General features: G+C 41.2%; 1 protein-coding gene across 1 annotated transcript in view; it reads right to left on the reverse strand.

Annotated features, from left to right (window-relative positions):
* Positions 1 to 4,591: 4,591 nt before the first annotated feature.
* The window catches only part of FYB2 (FYN binding protein 2), a 75,862-nt gene continuing 56,401 nt past the window's right edge, over positions 4,592 to 24,052 (reverse strand). Inside the window, exons 10-20 of the mRNA XM_087820006.1 lie at positions 20,868 to 20,982; positions 20,717 to 20,757; positions 19,430 to 19,493; positions 17,848 to 17,943; positions 15,115 to 15,143; positions 13,463 to 13,523; positions 10,508 to 10,594; positions 8,066 to 8,156; positions 5,420 to 5,576; positions 5,291 to 5,324; positions 4,592 to 4,971 (exon numbers count right to left, since the gene is read on the reverse strand). Coding sequence (XP_087676132.1) covers positions 4,950 to 4,971; positions 5,291 to 5,324; positions 5,420 to 5,576; positions 8,066 to 8,156; positions 10,508 to 10,594; positions 13,463 to 13,523; positions 15,115 to 15,143; positions 17,848 to 17,943; positions 19,430 to 19,493; positions 20,717 to 20,757; positions 20,868 to 20,982 — 797 coding nt within the window. The 3' untranslated portion in view covers positions 4,592 to 4,949. The remainder of the gene's footprint in view (positions 4,972 to 5,290; positions 5,325 to 5,419; positions 5,577 to 8,065; positions 8,157 to 10,507; positions 10,595 to 13,462; positions 13,524 to 15,114; positions 15,144 to 17,847; positions 17,944 to 19,429; positions 19,494 to 20,716; positions 20,758 to 20,867; positions 20,983 to 24,052) is intronic.

The following is a 24,052-nucleotide window of genomic DNA, read 5'->3' on the forward strand; positions in this document are numbered from 1 at the left end:
AGCTTCTTTATCCACTCGTCCACTGATGGACCCTTAGGTTATCTCCATGTCTTCGTTATTGTAAGTAATGCTGCAATGAACATAAGGGTGCATGTATCTTTTCTAATCAGTGTTTTCATATTCTTTGGATAAATGCCCAGAAGATGAATTATTGAATCATATGGTAGTTTTATTCTTAATTTTTTGAGGAACCTCTATACTGTTTTACATAGTGGCTGCACTAATTTATATTCCTATCAAAAGTAGCCCTGGCCGGTTTGGCTCAGTGGTTAGTGTCAGCCTGTGGACTGAAGGGTCCCAGGTTCGATTCTGGCCAAGGGCACATACCTCGGTTGCCGGCTCTGGCCCTGGGCCGAATGCGGGAGGCAACCCCAATCGATGTGTCTCTCTCACATCCATGTTTCTCTCTCTCTGTCTCTCTCTGTCTCTCCCCCCTCCCTTTCACTCTCTCTGAAAAGCAATGGAAAAAATATCCTCAGGTGAAGATTTTAAAAAAGTATATGAGGGTTCCCATTCCTCCACATCCCCTCCAATAGTTACTTGGTTTTTTTATAACAGCCTTTTTAACAGGTGTGAAATGATGCCTCATTGTAGTTTTGATTTGCATTTCCCTAATGATTAGTGATGCTGAACATCTTTTCATGTGCCTGTTGCCCATCTGTACATCTTCCTTGGAAAAATGTAAATTAGATCCTCTGCTCACTATTTAATCAGGTTCTTTTTGTTGTTGTTGAGTTGTATGAGTTCTTTATATATTTTGGATATTAATCTCGTGTTGGAAATACCATTTGCAGATATCTTCTGCCCTTCAAGTGATTGCCTTTTTGTTTTGTTGATGGTTTCCTTTGCTGTGCAGAAGTCTTTTAATTTGATGTAGACCTTTTTGTTTATTGTTTTTGTTCCTCTCGCCTTGGGAGTCAAATTCACAAAAATACCCCTAAGACCAATGTCCAGAAGCTCACTGCCTATGTTTTATTCTATGTATTTTATTGTTTCAGGTCTTACACTCCAGTCTTCTATGTATTTTGAGTTAATTTTTGTGTATGGTGTAAGATAGTGGCCTAGTTTCATTCCTTTGCATATGACTGTCCAGTTTTTCCAAACCATTTATTGAAAATACTTTTCTTTCTCTTTTGTATATTTTTGGTTCCTTTGCTGTAAATTCCTTGTCCATGTATGTGTGGGTTTATATCTGGGCTTTCAGTTCTGTTTCATTGGTCTGTGTATCTGTTTTTCTGCCAATACCATATCACTATAGCTTTGTAGTATAGTTTGAAATTGGGGAATGTGATACCTCCAGTTGTGTTCTTTTTTCTTAGGATTACTTTGGCTACTTGGGATCTTTTGTGGTTCCATACAAATTTTAGGATTTTTTGTTCTATTTCTGTAACTCAGAAATTCAGTAGGTTTAGCTGGTGTTTCTGCTTCCAGTCACGCAAGGTTGAAAACAAAGTGCTTGTAGGGCAGGGGGCTGGAGGAGAATCTGTTCCAGGCCCGTTCAAGTTGTTGGCAGAATTTAATTTCATGCTGCTTTGGGTCTGAGGTCCCAGTTCCTTTTGGCTCTTGACTAGGGGTTATTTGCAGCTTCTAGAGGCCATTATCATTCTCTGGACCACAGCTCCCTTCATCTTCAAAGCCAGCAATAGGGGGCTCCTGGTTCAAATGCCTCCTGCCTCTCCCACTACATCTCTGCCTGGTGCTGACTCTTCTGATTCTAAGGGCCTATCCAATTAAATAGGGCTCGCCTGGATAGTCTCCCTATTTTAAAGTCAACTGGATAGCAACCTTAAGTTTATCTATAAAGTCACGAAACATATTTACAGGTATAGTGCCAGAGTGAGAAAATCATGGAGGCCAAAATTCTGCTCACCACAGCCATAGAACAGGAAGGGAAAGGCCTAGGAGATCTTGGGTAACAGTAGAATTTTATACTAATGGCTGCTGAGAACAAAACAAGCAACGCAAACGTGATCCTATGTACTACTGATAATGGTAACCGTCCATATTTAAATACCTAAAAGCAACATACTGAAAAACAGAAAAGCATTGTACTTTACTCCTCATTAAAGACACATCAGAGTCAATATATATAAGTAAAGATTTCAATTTGCTTTTTCTAAATTCCATAGGTAGTGAATGCTTATTGTGGGAAATGTGCAAATACAGGAAGTTTGAGGAAGGTAAAAAAAAAATTAAAAAATCCTAACCCTGTTACCAGACCTGACCACTTTTTAGGAATTTGTCATTATATATTCATTTATTTTCTCTTCCTATTTTCCCCCTACAATCTATGTTTTAAAAGTTCTGAAGGTGTGCAGGAGAGAACCTGGTCAACAGCATGCTGTCATCTTGGAAGACCGGATGTTGCACAGCAGTCCCCGGAGGAAGGGAAGGTTTGGCTGGTGCGTGTTAACAGGCAGCTGGTGACTTGGACCATGGGTAAATGAACGTGTGTGGGCCAGTGTTAGCCTCTGTTAGGGTCAGACACCTTGGTATGTTTTTATCTGACAGGATGTTATTTTTACACAAAAGTAAAAGTAAAATAGAGACTCAGTCTTTCCATTGAAACTTTATGCTACATTAGGTTTTCTAGGAGACAGATGACATCACAGAAGTCTCAGTTATAATGTTTACATTAGAGAATCTTGCAGATCAAGAGCGTGAGAAATTTAGTTTCAATGGTGTGATTTAAAGAATAGAAGAAATGTGGCTGACGATGAAATTGAAACAATCACATCGAGTATGGATAGAAGCAATTATTTTTTCTAAAAATATAGCTCATATCAACACACAGTAATTAGGTACTAGTTTATGTTAAATCAAATGGTTTATACTTTAAAAATAGAAAAATGTTCAATTTTTAAATCCTATTAAATATATCTATGTAAAATTACTACATCCCAGCCATTTTTTTCTAGTCTTAAGATTTGAATTTCAAAACATATTTTTGTTTTCAGTGTCTTCCAACTTCAGAAAAGGCCAAGTACTAAAATAACACTTATACAGTATTGTGTATTAAGGATCTTAGGACACTTTTATTTATATTATTACATTGCAGCCTGACAACAACCCTGTGAAGTAGACAGGGTGTTAATACCCATTTTGCTGATGAGAAGTTTGAGGCTTGGAGCTGAGTCATGGAATCAGAACAAGAGGTCATGCGATTAGATGGAACCTGTATGGGACGAACCCATCTCAGCTGAAATTTAGTCCCATTGCTGCTACAGGGTATAAACACTTCATGTTTTGGTCAGGTGGCAAAAGTAATGCATGGTTTATGATTCCCTTTTTTGTGGGATTATTGCATGAAAGGCCTCTGCTCTACACAGCCCCGTCCTCTCTTTCCCTTACCTCCCGGCCTCCGGGCCGCACATCTCCTGCTCATCTACAGCAATGCTCACTGTAGCAGGTCTGCCTGGGGTGTGGGAGAGGGCTGCAGGTGCCCCGCCTCTCGCTGAATAGGTACGTTTAATTCAGGAGATCCAAGAAGAAATACAGTCCCAATTTTGGTACCATCCTTAATCTCAGCTCCCCAAAAAGAAATCTCGGAGTCATTCCCCAGTTCTTCCTCTCACCTCTAATCAGTCACCAAGACACTGTATTTCCTTACCTTTGTAATCTCTCTAATGGGCGCCTATCCTACACCTTTTTATTGCTGCTGCCTTATGGTCGAATGCTCTTTTGCCTAGAATACTGCAAAAACAACTAGTCTCTCCTTTCTCTAACATATCACCCATACTGCCGATTGTTTTTTCTTTCCTCTCTGAACACCTGGCGTCGCCTTCCTGCTAAGACCTTTGAGTAAGAACTGTCATGTTCTAGCCCCAGCTCACCCCCTTCAATTTCTTCCTAGTCACCATGGATTTTCTATCTCTGCCTTTTCCAGCGAATATACACGTGGTTAAAGGCCAAGCTTCAGTGTCACCTTATCTGTAAAACCTCTCCTACTCTTCAAGCCATTTCATCCATATCTATTTCCCTCTCTAAACTTTGTAATACTTTGACTCTTGTCTTCTAGAATAAGCTTGGCCTTTATTGGCAAGTGCTAAAAGAATCTAGAAGCTTCAGGAATAACCTCATACTATAAAAGATGAGGCCATGGAGTAAATTCACACTCTGGAAGGCCAGAATCACCCTGCTTCATGGGCAGGTACATCATTTCAAGTAAAAAATGTTATTAACAGCTCAGCTTATTTTTCTTTAGTTTCATATAAATAAAATGTATATGAATTCCATTATTTGAGTAGGTGCTCAGGCAGACACAAAATAGTAAGTATTACTTATTTTGGATAACAGAATATTTTAAACCAATACAGCATATATATATATATAGAGAGAGAGAGATATTACTTAAGTGATGTTGGGTGAATTTATAAATAAGTTACTTTTCAGTATACTATTCCCAAAAGAAACCAATTTTGAGAGTCTGATTCTGGTTTTGTGATAAAGCAGAACACTTACACCTTGACTTTTTAAAAGACTGAGCTGTAATTATCTCAAGATTGTACTTTGAGTATTTAAAAGACCTTGGTCACACTATTTTTCCCCCCAGAATTAAATTACACCCAATTGAAATGTGTAGCATCTTTTGGAATTTATGAACACTTGTGTACTAATATTGGAAGCATGCTAACCGTCTGCACAGCTGACGAGGCAGTGCCAGAGGCATAATTCCCAGCTTTGGATGCGGCTCATTGAGTAAGTGCTGAAATGCTAACACGGGCTTCCTCAGCCTCTGAGTGAGCAGTGAAACAGAATGAAAAGATAACCTTCTGGAAGTAAAACCACCGGAATGTGGAGGATTTGTTTGTTCTCTCGTCTGAGTTCCTAAGGAAGTTTCCACAGATTCCACCATCTCATTTTGACATGTAAACTGATGGGAGCAGGACTAATATCTCAGAGCCAATTTTCACGTGTGCATCCAATCCACACACTTGGTGTGGATCTTCCTAAGACGACCAACCTTGAGGCCTGAGAAAAAAATAAAAATACATTTTGGGATGTAGCCCAGCGGAGTAGTGAGCAGGAGATTTCTGGGGAATTTCTTATCCAGTTTAATGTTTGTATGCGCCTTTAAAATGTTTATAAATATGCTCTATAGAGAAGCCTGGTAATGTACTCCGGAGACAATAATAAAGTCTCCTCCAAAGTAATCCTTATAGAATAGGGCATCAGCTTTTTTCCTGAATTTAAATAAACTCAGTAGTATTTCCTTGAGACTAATAATTTACACAACACTGTGTTAAGTATTTAGAATTCATGATTTGAAATACAAAGTCAAACCACTTACTTGAAATTTAGATGTTCAATTAGCACATATCCATCTATAGAAACAAAAATCACTGCAAGTTATAGAGGTAATGCTTTGAGATTTTTTTTAAAACAGTGAAATTTGGGGGGCCGCAAGCCAATAACTTACATTTGCCTTTAGAATTGCGACATATCACTAGGTTTCCTTCAGTGACATCAATGACGTCCAGCTCTTCTCCGGGGGCTATTGGCAGATCAAAGATTCCGTTTCTCGAATTCCTGGAACACGCCACGGCCGTGTTGATGACAGTAATCTCTTTGTCATACTGGAACGAGAACTCACTGATCAGACCGCGCTTGTGCCGATTTTCTTTTCATTATAATAAAATTAACGGAAGACATACACGAGTAACCTCAAAATAAACTCAAGATGCTAGATGTTAATTCGTTAAATAATACCTAAGGGGAGAGAAAATAATGGCCAGACCGTCAGTGAAAGGGAAGTTATTTAAGGGGGTAATGGTAAGACACCACTGCCTTCTGTTTGCTCGGTGTGATCGTGTTTGCAAAGTGTTTGCACACCCATTACCTAACTGTACTAGAATGAGTTCTGGTGAATGAGAGGCTGGGGCCTGGGTGTGCATCGAGGACTGTGAATAGTATGTTAACTGTTCCAGTAACAAAGCTACCACCTAACCCAGGAAAGGAGAAGTTAAAAAAGGTGTGTGGTGGGGGGGCCCTCTTAGAGTTTACAATGTTCTTGCACACCTATCGTTTCTAGATGGCACCCTCTCTCCACCTTCCTCCCTGGGAGGCTTTTCTGTTCCTATATATAGCTATAGCACACCTTTTAAAATGGTAGGAACGGGTGTAGGGCAATTCTCACTCTCCTTTTGTGGTCAAAGACAGGCATTTGTGAAAGAAAAAAAAAGATAAGCAATTCAATATCTGACCTCAGGGTTTTGTTTTTCCCCAGTGTTTTAAACTAGCTGGCCTATACATGTACAGGTACATCACCTTCTAATGTATTAAGATCCCTTGACTGGAAAAAAAAAAGTTCTGGATTATAGCTTATATTTACAAGTGTCTACTCCACCAAATGTGGGTGGCCGAATATCTCCCTTTGCTCAGGACGGTCTTTATTTACAAATACTTATTATTTATGACTAGCTATGCCTCCTTCATTCTCAGAGGTCTCCTGAATTTGGATGATGAATTATAAGATCACCCCATACCAAGTGGGATCTGAGCCACAAGATCGACTTGTCTTACAAAGGGATAGCTTCCTAACTGAGCTCTTACCCTTCCTAGGCCATTGTTTGCTGGGTATACACAGTGAATTCCTAGAATGCAATCAGGTTAGGTCAGCTTCCTTTTTATGGTTCTAAAAAACTCTTCATTGCCTTCCAGGTAAGATCCATACTTCTCAGCTTGACAGTCAAGGCCCTATGCGTATTGTCATTCTCATGTCCCCATTTCTGTGCCTTTTATTGACGCCACATCAAGCTATATGATGATCCCAACATACCACTTACCGTTCGTGTGTCCCTGCCATTTCTCTGCTGTCCTCTCTGCCTAGAATATCCTTTTCTACCTTGCACGTAGACTTTCACGACTGCTCTGTATCATTTACCATTTTAATTGCATTTTGTGTGTCCTGCTGTTGCAGCATTATAATAATCATTTTGTTCTACGGAATGAGAGTGGAAGACAGTGTTATCCGTCCTTGTACCTTTAATGCCTGGCACCAATGTACCCAGTCTTTTGTGATTTGAGCTGAATGGAAGTTACTGAAAGGGCATACTTTTTCTAGTGGGATATCAAGGAAACCCGCCGTTGGCAATAAGGAGGAATGGGGGATGGGATTTCTGTCCTGTACGAGAGAGTCAGACGCAGTGGGGAGAAAAGCACTGGATGGAACGTCCAGTCTTTTCACCAAGAAATGGTTACACTAGTTTTTCAACTAGTCAGATAACATCACAGTTTCAGTAGCTAATTTCATACCACGGTTTAATACTATAAAATTTTCTGCTGCAAACTCGTATGTCTTTATGACCTGACGTGCTGTATATGCCATGTTAAGAAGCCTAAACTTTATCCATTTGGAAATGGGGAACTTTTGAAAGATTTTAGGCAGAGACGTAACTTGGACACATTTTCTGAGCAGGGTGCACACTCAGTCCAGTGTCTGGCACGTGGGAGGTGTTCAACATGTCTCTTACATGAATAAATCCTCATTTTGACAGTATGTAAAGTCAGGAGAGAGGGTCGTTCGGTTTAGTTGGAATTACGGGAAAACGCTCCACAGAGTCAGGGACAGGGTGACGGGTCAGTCAGGGAGCTTCAGAGGCTCCATCCACTTGTTGACTGTGTGTATGTGTTTGGTGACTCATCTGTTCACTGAGCGGTAGGTGACCAGTTTTATGTTGGGAGCTGGGGAGCAAATTTGAGGGAGACAAGATCTCTCCTTCAAAAGGGACTCAGGGGTTTTAGCTCGCGGGGGCGTGTGGATCCGCGTTCTAACGGGCGGATGTGTAGCAGGCTTGTTCCGAGAGTGCTGGAGGGTGACTGCCTGGAGGAGCTGGGGAGGAGTGCGTGACGGCTGAACCGAGCAGCTTAGGAGTCTCTCCAGGCAGAGGAAACAGCACATACCAGGCATGATGCTACGGAAACGCATCAGGGAAATATAAAAATACCAGCTTTGTAGTCAAAAATCATGTCTTAATCCCAGAGGGGAAGAGGGGCAATACACTTTCTTTAAAAACAGAAGTTTCTAGCTTTTAATATTGTTGATTTTCACCTTCAGAGAACGTACCTCAAATCTTTCTCTAAAAAGCTTTTCTCTTTCCATTCTCTTCTTTTCTATGTTTTGTTTCTTGGTTCTGAAGAAATTTCTAGGTGATAGACTGTTAAGAAAAATGCAGGTAGGGTTGAATGTACTATCATAAAACTCTTGTTTCCAAATCTACAAAGTCATCCTATCTTAGGATCAATGTAGGTAGAGTTCTGTGTGTGCATAATTTTATATACATTTTATTACACTCGCATGCATTTCGACCAGAGCAGGCTGTCAAAACAACTGAACAGAGCGAGAGTTCTTTCCCCCGACAATTAACCATTTTTTGGACAGCAAAATAGCATGGAATAACATCTAACTGGTTAAACAATCTACGTTAAACAAGAAACTTCTCGGAATCAGAGTTACAAGTGTAATTAACTTAAGAAAGAAGAAACTTAAGGAAAGTTAGAAACTGTCCCACTCGCCCTCAGATTATTTAATGGAAACCAGTAAGAGTGAGCAAACGGCTTACATTTTGTGGTTTTCTGAGTTTTCAAACCTAACTGGGGAATCAAAAATCTCTGTGCATTGAAATCAAAGAACTGTCCAGTCTGGTCACGGAGATGATAGAATTAAGAAAATAAAGGAAGATGCCCCAAAGTGTGTGCAACAGTTTCCAGGCATCAAAGTGGATAATCCTATGGCCGAGGCCGACTGTGCTCTTACTTCCCTCCCCCTGCAGCTCCTCACGTGGGGGCTGGGGCTGCATTTTAGTGTTTTATGCACTGAGAGAGGGAAACGGTCAAACGCGTCCTGTCAGTGTCCTTCAGAAGCACCACCTGTATCTGTCTCATTCAGTCCAAGATCAGCCACTGCCGTGTTTCAGGCGATGGCCGCTTCTCACCTGAAATACCACCTTCCTCTTGTCTTTCCTTCTGCAAATCCACCTGCGTACCTGCCTCCAGTCATCTTTCTAAAATTTAATTGACCATGTCACTCTCTTGCTTAAAACCTTTGAATCTCTCTCTACTGCCTAAAAGATGAAGTCACAGTCCATGGTACACCGGGCATTTTCGAATCTGGCCACAGTCCACCCCTCCGGCTGCCCTTCCCCGGCTGCGTGGAGTCTGCGTGGAGGCTGCGTGGAGTCTGCGTGGAGTCTGCGTGGAACATCTGACAAGGTGGGCTGTCGTGCCCATGACTTCATGCCTGTCAAGTCCTTCCCCAGCTTCTCTGGAAACATATCATCTTACACTAATCAAGGGGTAATGAAAGGACTGTACCAGTACCGAAGGCGTTTCTTATTGGTACAATAGGTTATGGTAGAAAGTATTCAGAAAAGGATTCCAGGGCACATGGAAATGGTGCCTCCAGCCACAGGAGCCTCAGCACACTGCATCTTTACATTTACATTTTCAAACTTACTCAGTTGAGAATAAACGTAAACTATTATGTCAGTTTGTTGTGAGAATTAAAAAAGCACTAGAAAATTGTCTCGTACAATGACTTATGTGTAGTCATTAAAATACTAAGAAGCTTTTTCTAGGGGGCGGGGGGTAGGCAGTGACAAATTCTCTTTCCTCTCTGTGAATTCTGTCTTGCGATGCTACGCAAAGGTAGGAAGCCTAAGGAGGAAAGTGCTTCTAGTCTGTGAATACATCTTTCCAGCTTGAGAAAAATAAATTACATCAAGTCTAAACCCAAAGAAAATAAACTTAAGGGAAGGGTCACTGAACGCCATCCTCTGAGTTGAAATGTGGTGTTTCTTTTGGGGTGTCCCTGTAGGACTTTTCTAGACAGGTTTCCCCAAGCAGACAGACCACACCGTGCTCCCAGCTTAATGACTCTTCACACAAGGATTTCCCAGAGTCAGTGGTTACACAGTGGACCTCAGATCTGCCCCATCCCCTAGTTACTGAGGCGAAGACTGGGGCACTGAGCACCAAGGAACCACCTGAGACTAAAAAAAACACAACCCCTCCCCACCCCCCCCCCCAGCAGCCAACTGAGAACTTGAATCACATGAGTGAAGGTTAGATTTTGAGTTGATAAAACATTCCTTGGTAATTCTAACACTAATGTAGACATAGCCAGAATTGTATTGTAGGGAAATCAGTCTTATTATATGATACCTAGTTTCGTTTACGTCCAAACTGGTGTATTCTTTAAGGTGTCTTATAGGGGGACAGTGCTTTCAGCCTGAAAGGACTGGGAGGCTTTCGTTGCTTGGCAAGGGCTGGCTTGCAGCCCTTCCTCGCATCCCCGGCAGGGATGAAGGTGCCCAAGGCAAACGTGTGTGGCTCTTTCCGCTTTCATCCCGTGTCCCCTCGAATCCCCTCAGCGGTGCTGTACCCCAGGTGTGAAACTCTCATTCTGTAGCTGGGGAACCTGGAGGTCAGGGCGCCGACTGGCCTGTTCACACAGTGCTCAGGGTGGGCGGCAGCAGGTAAGCTGTCCTGCGGGGCACCGCGTACTCGCCTTTCTGATCCTCCAGCACCTCTCTTCTCCGTTTCCCTCTTTGCTTTAAAAAACCTGGGCTTCCAAGTTTTTACTTTATCTTCATCTCTGGGGAGAAAAATGTTTTTGAGCAAGTAAATTAAGATTGAACTAAAACAGTTATGGAACCATCAGTACCTTCTGGGCAATTAATTATGTTTTACAAAAATATTTAAAAGTCATCTAGAAGTATATTTTGATTCTATGGCAAGGCCAGAGAGTAAATATTTTAGGCTTTGCAAGGCATAACGTCTCCATGGTAACCACTTAACTTGGCCACTTGTGACCGTATTTACAAAAACAGGTGGCCGGCTATATTTAGCCCACAGACGGTAGATTGCCGACCCCTGATCTGTAGCGACACACATTTGAAACCAGCAGCAAGAGATCAACCTGCTTGTAATCGGACTTTCTCTCCTTTCTGAGCCTGTTTCTTTGCCTCTAAAACAGGAGTAATAATATTAACCTCTACGATGAGACAAAACTAATCCAGCTAGTGCTTAGCATTAGTAGGAAAGGATTCGGGGAGGGAGGGGGTATTATAGAAAGAACTAATACTTTCTGAGCACCTATGTGACAATTCTTATGCTTTTACATATGTTAACTGATTTTTCACGGTGAGCATCTTTAAGGTAGTCATTCGTAAAGTTTTACAAAGAAGGAAAGAGCTGATCAGAGGACTATCATGGTCACAGAAATAGTGGCTTTGAACCCAGGTGCCTTTGACTCAAGTCTATGGCATACCTGCTGCTTCGATATGTTGTTTGTTTCTTTCTGGTATGATAAAGTTATCAATACGTCCATCTTTGATACGAGCTAAACAGGACCCTACTCCATCCACCGTCCGTATGCCTCTGGTGTCTGCACATCTCAACACTTAAATGACCCTTCACTGGGTGAGTTGGAACCACAGGATATTACTTCACAGTAATTTTTGAGATTTTCAGGGACATGTGTCACCTTTCCCTTCAGGTCATGGTCACAGTTGTCCAACAGCAAGTCAAGGACTCAGCATTTGACCAGCATGGAAGATGCAGCTTAGAGCAGCCTTTCAAGAAGCCTTCCAGGACTTGTCAAGGGATCTCCAATCCCTCTCTCTTCTCAACATCTGTTGCCTTTGAAGTCTATAACATGGAGCTCAGCAATTATTGCTTTTCTAACTGTCCAGTGGTCACTCATTTCATCTCTCCACTTTCGGTTCCCAGAAGATGGGATCCAACCATGTATTCCACGGTGCCTGGTGAGCTGGGCACTATGCTAGGCACACAGCGAGTGCACAGTGAGAACGTGGGCATGGTTCCGAAGGAGCCGCAGCTGGGAGGGCCGGGAAGGGGCGAGGCAAATGCCTACTTAAAAGCTTATTTTCTTGACTGATTATAAAGCAATATATCCTGAGTATTTAAACAACTGGGAGCAGAAGTAGAAGAGAGACAAATTAAGCATAATCTGAGTTTTCAAGGACATCTGAGTTTCCTTCTAAACATTTTCCAAGATTGAACAAGTTAATGCCTATTAAAATATGAAACAGTGACTAACCACGGTAAGAGTGATATCAATGTTTTTGTTAATAGTATTAGGGATAGAGATGTCCACAACATAATGAAGAAACAATTCACTAGAATATATTTCAAGTTTTGTATGCAACTAATAAAATAGGGCATATAAAGCAACAAATGATAGAATTTTCGGAAGAAACTGACAAATCTGCCATCTTTGTGTGAGATTTCAACCGATTTCTTTCAATTGTTGATGGATCCAATATCTAAAAAGTCATAAATCTATGGAAGATTTTTAATAAGAGAATTAATGGATACTTGATTTAAAGGACATAAATTGATCCTTGTATCAAAAAAATAAGAATAAAGAATGAGAGAAGTCATATATTTCTAAAGCGCACATGGAACATTTATAAAAACTGACTATATACTAGGCATAAATCATGTCTCAGAACACGTCAAAGTACTGATATCAGCTACTTTCTGAGACCACAATGCACTTAAGTAGAAATGACACTGCAATGGAAACAGAGCATGGAAACAGATCTTCAGATATTGGACGATTGGTATGACAAAGGTGTAGACCAGAGGGAAAATAGGGACCACTCGATCACACCAGGGCATTTATTTAGATGGAAGAAAATGTAATTAGAGCTCTACTTCCCTATAAATACAAAAATCCATTCCAGACAGATCTACTGTTTAAGTGTAAAGTCAAAACTAACAGTTTTAGAAAATATGGGGAACATCATATGATCTTGGGATAAAGAGTTCTTTAAAAGATAAAGCAACACTCATAAGGAATAAATTGATAAATTCAAATACTGTTCATCAGAAGCAATAAACTTGCCAGAACACTTGCTTCTTATTTACACAGTTGGCCCCCACCTGTCAAAATGTTACCTATCTGCATGAAAATGTTACCTTACCAAAAATAAGCTCACTGGTGTAAATGGAACAGAAATTCAGTTGCACCGAGCCTGGAAAGCTGAGCAGAGGAGACTTTATTTTCAGCCATTTAGTTCAGAGGGAAAGGACAGACAAGCAGCTGGAGAGGGGCAGTCAAGTTTTGGGATGCTTTATTTTTTTTGATAGGTTATAGCTATTTAGTCTTTGGGCACAAAAGTTTTGTCAGATAGTGCTGCTACCTTCCATGTTGCCTTGTCTGCAGGAGATTGTTAAATAAGTGCTTGTTGCACTGAAATAAGTTTTGAGTCTTTAGATACAAAAATAAGAAACAGATTCTAAAGCTCCAGTGACTTTTGAATCACATTCCACTGTTAGATCACCTGTTATTTATTGTTTCCCTTCTTAGTGGGGGGATGTAACAATTTGGCTTTTCATCCAGCATCCAGGATCCGAAGATGGCCCTCTGACCATACTTAACAAAACACCAGTAAATGGGCTAAATAATGGGTGAACAAAAGGTAAATTGACTTACTTTGACTCTTTTTCATTTATGGTCACATCATCGTGGATGATAATTTCCTGAGACCTAAGTTCTAGAGACAAGATAGGATCGCAATAGCCCATTAATAAGTATGGATTATACAATCCCTGGCTTCTCAAATTGCACACAATTACCTAATTACCCAGGTACACACCCAAGCCTGTTTTATCAAAATCTGATCGTAGGATACAGATAGGCTGAAAGGATCAAAGAATGAATAGGTTCTAATTTGGGAAGAAATTCAATTGAGGCATTAAAAAAACAGATGTCCTAATGTGTATTAATTTGATTTCCAGAAATATGAGTTGCTGAAATGATCAGGCTAGGTTTCTGTCATCTCAGACCTGGGCAAAGATGTTATTCTGTGCCCTGGCCAATGTGGCTCAGTTGGTTGGAGTGTCGTCCCGTGCACTGGAAAGTTGTGGGTTCACTCTAGGTCAAGGTGAATATGGGAGGCAATCAATCCATGTATCTCTCTCACATCAATGTTTCTCTCTCTCTCTCTCTCTCTCTCTCTCTCTCTCTCTCTCTTTCCCCCTTCCTCCCTCTCTGGAATCAACAAAATAAAATAAAAAACATTATGCTGCTAGAATAGTGAGAGCTTTTTCTTAACTTGGAAAGAGAACCAGTTTAATAGAATATTAATGTTGATTTTCCCCCTATAATTTTTATTTTAAACCACTGGCAACTGCTCTAATAATTTTGCATAAAATTGAATCTCACTTAGTACATAGTCATAATTAGACATGTTTATTTTGGGGTATTCACATTCCTCAGTGCTCTACACAGAAATCCATAATGTTCCAGTGATTCACCACCTAAACGAGTTTCAGACCTTCTGGCATAATTACTCATAATTCATATTCAATTAGTCATAAATTTGGATGGGGTGCAATGCATGCCTATTTTAAGTTGGCTTTTTTTTTTTAACATAGACCAAGGATATTTTGGGAGACCTGTAATTTTACCAGGTTTATATAATCTTATTATTTTGTTCAGCAAACTCATATTTATGGAATATAATATATAGTGGAATTGCCAAGTCAGAGTGAAATGGAAGCAGCTACGATGACTGGAGCCCACAAAAACCAACAAACAACAAAAGACATGGCCCTCTTTTATTGACAGATTCAACTTACTGAACACATGTTGAGAGCACACTATGCGTCAGGCACTGTACTAATTTGTGTACTATTGTTTTTATGGCAAAGCAAACACTACTGCAATGACCCATCCTTGATTCAGTTTGTGTGCACTACAACTCGATCATGCTCAACTCATTACATCTTAATTAGGGTGATGGGCTATCGACCCCTTCAGGAGGCTGTGTGGTATGATTCAGAGAGACTCGAGTACAAACCCCAGATCACTAAGTAGGGAGGTGGGTCCTGGATCCTCCCTACAAGGGATGAAAATATTTTTTTTCTGGGATATTAAGAGCCCTGGGATATAGTAGGCACTGGAGAAATATCACTCATCTTCCCCAAAGTCAAGACTATTGATGTGTAAAATTTGCTCTTTGATTTGGATGTATCAATTTTTCATTAAATGTGGAATGCAGGCAGGATGCTACTTCTCTTTCCCTGCCCCCGACTGCGCCAATGCTGAGTGGTTTGTGTCAGTAATAAGCAAATGTCACTTACCTAAATTAGGCAGCGAAATGGAAAATGCACTGTTGACAAAAGACACAAATGGGTTAGGGAAGAAAGCCACGTTCAGAGTAGCAGAGCGATGACTAGCTTTCTTGAGACAGATGCTTCTGGCCAAAGATGGGGAGCTTACTTTTCCTGTATCTGTGTTCTGCCCCCTGCCCCCTTTTGAAATGAGCTTATTTATCCCAAGTGACCGCGTATAGCTCCTTTCCTAACCAGACAACCTCAGGCCGTCCCACAGCCCTGGTGTTCTCCATCCACGGGATTCTCTTTCTGCCTCCTCACCTTCGAAGATGTCAATCAGATGCACACACTGTTATAAGCATGGTGAGAGTGAACAACCCTCCACAGACACTGGGCCCTGCCTAGGAATATGCACAAGCCAAAGGGAGAGGGGAGGATTCCAGGCCAGGTAGAACTGGAAGATGGCAAATTGCTAGGTGGGAGAGCGAAGACATTTGGCTCAGATAGATTATTTGGCTCGCCTTAAATCTCACAGTTAAGATCCCATGGAAGGAAGTATGATATAGTAGAAAAAATATCCATGTATTTTAAGCAGTTTTTTAAGTTCAGCCCTACAGGGATTTTGGAGACACTCACCATGGGCCAGGCCCATGTGCTGGGTATATAGCCTAATTAGACACAGTTTCTGTCCTGAAGTAGGTTAGGATTTAGTGAGGGAGACCAAAAGTAAATTAATGTAACTTTGTGAAAAAAACATAATGAAGGAATGTCCAAAGAAACAGCACTTTTGGGAAAATCAGCTCACCTTTATGCAAGTCTCAGTTTCTTCATTTCTAAAATGAATCTGGTGCCTGCCTTACCGAGTTACTTCTGCATGGGATAAGCATTCCTAAGAGAACGTGCCGGGACACACCTGATGATCAGGGGCCCCTGCTGGCGTGTCTGTAGGACCAGACTAGATGCTGTCGGCATGGAGATGTGCAGGATGGAGTAGAAGTCAGAGAGAGCATCTCATCTGGATTCAATTTACAAGGGGCTGTGGGTGTTGTGCTAATAATTTTTGTCAGAAGTATCTAACCTGCTAAGGCCAGGGCGTGCCTCTAGGTCTCACTGACCACTGGAGCTAAACACACTCTTCCTCCATGGCCAGGACTGCGATGTATAAACCTTATGTTCTGTTGGATCTCTTGGTCGATCTATATCCAACAGACAATTAGACTTAAAGCTGCATAACTTGAAGGTTTTATAACTGAAAAGAACTTCAAGGTAGAATAACATAATTCCATGTCAGTATATGTAATGACCTTGGGCTAATTATTTTATCATTTCCTGCCCTTGTAAAATAACAGATCTAGATGTATGTCTATATGCCTGTATCTATAGATTAGGGAGAGAAGTGCCTCCAGAGACTACCCAGTCTCCCTTTCATTGTATGCCACAGGAAAAGGGCTATATGGGTGCAAAAACAAAGTGAATTGCCCACACTGAATAAACGGAATAGCTGAAACCTGAATCCAGAATCTAGGCCTCTATCTCTTCCTATTATCAGTGAAACTGTAAACTTCCCAAAGGTTGGTACCTGCTGGGGTGATCTTGGAGGGTAGCTTTCCAGGCCTAAGGCTTTGAGATACACAGACCATTCAGCTGAATTCATTTCCCCTCTCCACACATTGCCTTTCTCAAGGGAGGCAAATTAGAATACAGAATGTAGACAAATAAGAACCACTGGAACTTGTTGGAATAAGAAAGCATAAAGGGCTGTAATTAATAACATAATGCTTAGTGATAATGTTGGGGGCAGAGATGTTGATCATGCTCTGTTAACCATGATTGTGCAAGGGGGGAGAGCACCTGATAGGATTAGGACCATAGTTGTTTAATGATTATTCACCTTACTAACTATAGATAAGTTTTCCTACAGACCCTGGGAAACTGAAGGATGTGCTACAAGAAAAACAGAGCTGTAAAAAGATAAGACACACCTTGGGGCCTAGATGGGTTCATTGCTCAGAAAAGAAAATGCATTTTAAGAACAGACAAAGGACAGGATGTGCTTTGATTTGGTTGCTGTGCCTGGAGCCTGAACCCTCCACTCCTGGAGTTTACCTCAGGAATTCTGACCATTCTTTGATCTCAGGAACTAAAGAAATTGGGTTTTAACACCACTGAAAATTAACTACCTTGTTATTGGACTTCAACATCCTGAAAGGAGACACACAGACCATAGACTCTGAAGTCATCCTTCCCTCCCTTCCCCCTTGCATGCAGCCTTTCTTCCTGACCCCGATATAATCAGCCAGCTAGTAGAAGGAGAGGAGAACAGATTTCATGTGGATGAATCCCTCTGTTCTCCCATTCTGCATGCAATATTGGAATAAACGCTCATATATGATTCAACCTTGCCTTTGTTTAATTGGCTGAAGTAGCAACAGGCAGCCCAGAACCATTGTGTCTGGTTTCAATAACAGGAATATATATCACAGATGATGAGGTCAGTTTTCTTTCTGGACTTTGCTTAAGACTTTCCTGTACTTTTTCTCATCATCTTTTTCAAAAGGGACTTTGTCATTTTTTTCATTAGTATCTGTGGATGTGCTTTGCTCAAAGATGGGCAAGAAGGAGGTAGGTGATAACCAGAGCCTTTGGTTTTACTTTCTGATATCCCCTCCACTGTGTCTGAGAATGGAATCAGGCTGTGTGATTACCAGGCCGGTACTGCTAACCTTCTCCTGGAAAGAGAAATAAAACGGGACTTTTTACCTTACATTTTCTTTCAACTTGGTTTTCTTCATCTTAAATCTATCCTTTTCTTTCTTGAAGAATCTCTGCAGCCTCTTAAGTGTTTTTCCATCTAAACTAAGAGGAATCAAAGGGTAGAAACACAGCGTTTGAGAGAGTACTAGAAGTGGAAGGCCGGTGCAGTAAGAAGGATCGAAAGCTCTGGCGTCATTTCTAAAACACGGTGCCCAAGGGAGAGCAGGAAAAGGCCCCATCAAAGTCTCTGTTCTTTGTTTTGAATGCCAACGTGAAGTAGCGCAGGCCAGTCAGCCACTAAGAGAATTATTATATCTCAGTACAAACATCCAGTTATGCTAAATGGTCTCTATTTTGCACTTTATGGAACAAAGTCTTCCTTTTAGAGGTGACTCAGGGAGGCATAGTTTACAAACTATACTAGAAATAAATTATAGGAATTCCTGGCTCCTAAAATTCACGTCACTGATTTTTAACTTACTGAATGATATAATAGAACGATGGTGGGAAACTGACTGCCTAGTTGATGAATAAAGTTTTTCCAAATATGCTCTTGGTTTTGTGTGTTTTTCCTCGGTGGGGGTGGTTAGGGAAAGGTAATGATACACCCACATCATCTCACCCAGCATGGATCCCCTCTTTTTCCTTCAATCCTCAAACTTCTTGCTTTTGACCATTGCTTTTTTTCTTTTCCACAACTTGGCCCTAATAACTAAACTTGACAAATAATGCCCACTTGAACAAATATTATTATTTTATTATTATATATATTTTTTGTATGCTCATGACCAGACATTATGTAACTTAATACATGCTAATCTGAATAAATTCCGCATCTATGCAGCACCAGGCCTATTTATTAGAATATTATCGACTATATTCCCTGTGCTGTACATTACATCCCATGACTATTCTGTAACAACCAATTTGTACTTCTTTTTTGTGTTTGTTCTTTTGTTTAATCCTCACCTGAGGATATTTTTTCCATTGCTTTTCAGAGAGAGTGGAAGGGAGAGAGAGAAAGAGAGAGGGAGAGAGAGAGGGAGAGAGAGAGGGAGAGAGAAACATTGATTGGTTGCCTCCCGCACACGCCCGAACCAGGGCTGGGGATCGAGCCTGCAACCTCAGTACGTGTCCTTGACTAGAATAGAACCGGAGACCCTTCAGTCTGCCGGCTAACATTTTAACCACTGAGCCAAACCAGCTAGGGCCAATTTGTACTTCATAATCCCTTTCTTGATAACCATCGATTTCTTCCTGGAAAAGTACTACAGAATTGAAGCAGTTTTGTTGACATTTACTTCTTTCTTACTTATTTTCTAACACAATATCAAAATCCTCTACTTTGGGGAACAGACATTTTCTCAAAAGAAAAAGCAATGTGATTTGAAATTTACACCATGTGATTGTGCACAATTACAGGCGTTCTCTTGACCACAAAGTAGCATTACAGTAGCTAACCTCCATTCTCAGTGCAAATCCTCCCTAGAGATGGTGGGGGCAGAGAAGGGAGTCACTTCTTAAGCTCATCTTCCTAGACCAACAGGAAATACCATTAGCTGGGAAGCCAAGAGAGAGAGAAACTCACTCTATCTTTGTCGAGTTGCTCTTTGTTTTGTATACATCTTCATACATTTCTTTACTGTTTTCTTCTGAAATTAAAAAAAAAAATCTCATTCATCATAATGACAATAGTTCAGATTCATATTCAACAAAAAATTATTGGATACCTACTAGGTGCTAGGGTACTTTGATCTTTCTTTTGTTAAATAGTTTTTCTTGAAACATAAGTACATATTTTTATAAGCACATGGTAAAAATAATTAAGCCTCTATAAAAGTAGTATGAACAAATGAAAATGAATATTCGATTCCACCCGAGTCCAAGTGTTATCTGATTTAGTCAATGAAAGTTGGTTTATCAACAGCTTCCTTCCTTCTACCCTCCCCTTTTGCATATTTAATATGTAGCAATGAGGGCCTACTAAACATCAGACACTGTGTTGAGCTCTGGGGAAATAATAGAGAACGAATACATCTTGAGTAATCTTTCTCCTCATAGCCTGGCTTTAGCCTACCCAACATGTAAGCTTAACATACACAGATATACTTTGAATCCACCCTGACAACGGAGGATTTTCACGTTCAGAACTTGACCTACAGTGAGTTTAGGGGAGTTACTGAACTTCTCTGTGCCTCAGTTTCCATTTTAAAATGAGGGCACTGTGTTTAATGGTCTCTCAGATGGTTTTTCCATATAAAATCCTGACATTCTAAGCAGGACAAAAGCAACCAGAGTAGCATTTGATCACCCTTTCTCTATTTTTTCATTCATTCATTCAACAAATATTTAATAAATACATAACATGTGCCTGTTGTTATGCTAGGGGCTAAGGAATATAGTAAGCATAAAGAAGGCAACTACGTAGGAGGGAAGACAGCCATGAATCCAAGAATCACGTAAATAGGAAATTATAACTCTGACAAGTGCTATGAAACAGAGAGCCTGTTACTCTGAGACTGTACACCAAGGAGAATATTCCCTGGGCGAGTAATGGTTGAGCTGCGATCAGAAGGAAGGTTGAGAGTCACTTAGGCACAGAGGTGTGGAGGGAGGCGTGGCTGGGAAAGAAAATCCAGGAAGAGGGAGACAGGCCAACACCCTGGGGCGGGAGCTCAAGGCCGGCAGAGCGCCTCCCAGAGGCGCAGCGTGCGGAGGGCGCGGCACAGGCTGCAGGCAGGTGGAGGCAAAGCTCTCCAGGCCTTCGGGCCGCGTCCAGGTCGACCCTAAAAGCCCTGGGAAGCTGTGAACGCGTTTTATGTAGAAACATTCCTACACTCTGACTTCCGTTTCTGAAATGCCTTCCCGGACTTACCACTGTCTGAGGCAAGCGAGTTGGAGAAGTTCGACTTTGATCTGCGGGGAGAAAAGAAACAAAGACCGTTCATCCGTCCCAGGGCACCGGTAAAGTCTCACCACACTCATTCAACGTCTCACGGCGCTGCCGGGGGCTGGGATGTACGTACTCCTTTCTCCTGGGGTACTCGACGTCATCATAGGTCTCTTCTGAGATGGAACTTGGCTTAGAGGCCCCTTGGCCCGGTGTTCCTTTAGTCACCTCCAAGGCCTCCACATACCCGCCTGTAAGGAAAACAGGGAAGCCGTCGGAAGAGCGAGCCCTATCATAAATGCACTCACACACCCCACTGGCAACGGAGTCAAGAGGAGAAGGCAGATTACATACACTAAAGCTGGTTTATGGTCTTGGTTTATATGATCCTTTGGCAAACCACTTCCCCATGCAGAGGCTCAGCTGTGATTCTCTGAAGTTGGGAGAGTGATTAATAACACCTTCTCTTATGTGACTGTGGCAGGATTAACGCATTTTTATGATGGGAGCTAGTTCCCCAGTGAACCAGCAACTCCTCCCTCCTCTTGGATGGTTCTCCCTGACCTCAAAGGCTGAAGTCCTCGAGGGTACAGCCCTGGGGCTTCTCTCTCTGCCTAAATGAGCTTCTCCAGTTTTGCACTGTTCTTTTTTCTTCTTAAAGTAAAATTTCTTAGACAAGCTGATTAAATAGATGTCAACATTTAGTATTCATTAATGTTGGAATCAGCCAGAAGATGGTTTGCCAGGTGGAAAAATGTATTGGAGTTGTTTGCACAAGTAACTAGCCTGTTAAATGCAGGTACTGGTTTATTTCACAGAGCTGTAATTTTGTCATAACCATATAACTGCCACCTTTATCAGTTGGCACAGGTTAACATTTAGAGTACAGGTGATTCAGAACCACTTTCAGACATGAACTGTTAATGAGAAATAGGTAGTAATATATCTGCAAAATAAACAATTAGGAAATTGAGTTGTCTATTAATTATATGAACCAAGTAACAAGATTTTATTCTCTGACAAGAAGTCAGTTAGCACATAGGCCTTAATGAAGGCAGCTCCCACAGGCATAAGGTCCCCCTTGTTCTTAAGGGTTATCAGTCAGTTTCTCCAACACAAAGCAAAGATGCTGAACACAAAGCTGCTTATCGTAGTTTGGGACATTTTTTTCCCCTTTCTCAATCCTTCCTTTTGGCAGAGGCGAATGTAAAAGTTTGCCTCTTCATTTTTAAAACATAGACAACTCCCAAAGTTACAGCTCTAAGTTAGACATCTCTGATAAATTCTAGATACTCCATCTAGATACACCGTTTCCGTTTGCTTGTCCTAACATACTGCGTTCCAGTCCAAACTCACGATTTCCCCCTGCACATCTGCCCTGCCTGACATCTGCCCCAACTCAATGAAAAGTGGCAACTCCATCCTTTCGGTTGCTCAGGTCCACACCCTTGAAGACATCCTTGTCTCCTTTCTCTCTCATATCCCACCTCAGGCCCAGGGCTCTACCTTCATGTTATATCCCGAATCCAAACGCATCTCAACAACTCTACTCTGGCACCCTTCTCCAAGCGGCCATCGTCTCTCGGCGAACTTCCTGCAGCGAACTCCTAACAGGTCCCCCGATTTATCCTACGTGCTGCTTTCAAGACAGCAGCCAGGATGGCTCTTTACAATACCAGTAAGATCACTCTATTCGTGAGCTTAAAACCTTTCACTGGGTTTTAAAATCTCATTTAGAGTAAATGCCAAAGTTCTTGCAATGGTCTGGAAAAGCCCCTTGTTATCTCTGACCTCGTGTCCAACTACACTCTCCTTCAGTCACTCTGCTCTGGTCACACTGGCCTCCTTGCCATTTCCATCCACACAGCCAGTGGTCCTGCCTCAGGATATTACCACTACTTTTCTCCTCTCACCGAACATTCCTACCCCAGGTGCTCATATAGCTCACTTCCTCAACTTAAGGTCTTGAGGTCATCCATGAGCACTTTAAAACTGCCACTTCTAAGACCTCCACCAGCCCCCCTAATTCTCTGTGCTTTATTCCCCCCCATCACATTTACTACCATTCCACACAGTGGCTATTTTACTGTTTACATATTTATTATCTGTCTCTGCTGATCAGAATGTAACCTCTGTGAAGATGGGAATTTTTGTCTGTTTTCTCAACTGTTATACTCCCAGCATCTAGAACAGTGAGAGCACATTTAAAAATAATAATAATAATATAGAATGATTTCAATGCCTATATCTTATCTTCTAACAAGAGTTTTGTGTATTAAGTTTATAGTGTTTACTGATATTTTAAAATTTATATCTACTATCTTATTACATACGTTCTATTTGTTCTAGTTTTTTCCTCATTTTGCTCTTTCTTAATTGACTGAGATGTCTTCTCTTCATTTGGTTCTTTTTTTGTTTGAAAGGTAAGTGTGGTATGACTTTTTTTTAACAGTTACCCTACTATGTTTTTAAATTTAATTAAAGTATAATATACAGGAAAGGGCACAAATCATAAGATCAACAAATTTTCCCAAATGGAATATATTCATGTACTAAGCGCAGGGATGAGGAAACATCCCAGTGCCAGCGGCCCAGAGCGCCCTCTTGTGCTCTCTTCTAGTCACTATTCCCTCCCACAAGGGAAACGCTCTCTTCATTTCTAATACCAGAGGTGAACACTGTATCTTTTTGAACTTCCTATTAAAGGAATCATTTAGAATGCCCTTTTTTGGTGTGTCACCTTTCATTCAATATTATGTTTGTGAGATTCATTTATGTTGTTGGATATAGTTGTAATTTGTTCTCTCCTATAACTATTCCATTGTGTGAATACTCTATAATTTATTTTTCCATTCTACTTTTGATGGACATTTAAATAGCTTCCAGTTTAAGGCTATTATAAAAAAGTTCTTCTATAAACATGTTGTATGTGTATTGGTACACTGAAATATGAAATTCTATTGGTTATAAGAATAGGCATGGCCCAGCTGGGTGTGGGTCAGCGGTTGAATATCAACCCATGACCCAGGAGGTCATGGTTCGATTCCCGCTTTCGGGAATATTCCCCGTGAGGGCGCATGCCCGGGTTGCGGACTCAGTTCCTAGCAGGGGGCGTGCAGGAGGCAGCTGATCAATGACTCTCATCATTGATGTTTCTATCTCTCTCCCTCTCCCTGCCTCTCTCTGAAATCAATAAAAACATATTAAAAAAAAAAAAAGGCACAGAACGGTTAGGTCATAGGATATGTACATAGGATATTGGGCTTTAACAGGTACTGCTGAACAGTTTCCAATGCAATTATCCCAGTTTAAAATCTCAGC

Source organism: Miniopterus natalensis, chromosome 9, assembly GCF_054644295.1.
Source record: "Miniopterus natalensis isolate mMinNat1 chromosome 9, mMinNat1.hap1, whole genome shotgun sequence".
NCBI lineage: Eukaryota > Metazoa > Chordata > Mammalia > Chiroptera > Miniopteridae > Miniopterus > Miniopterus natalensis.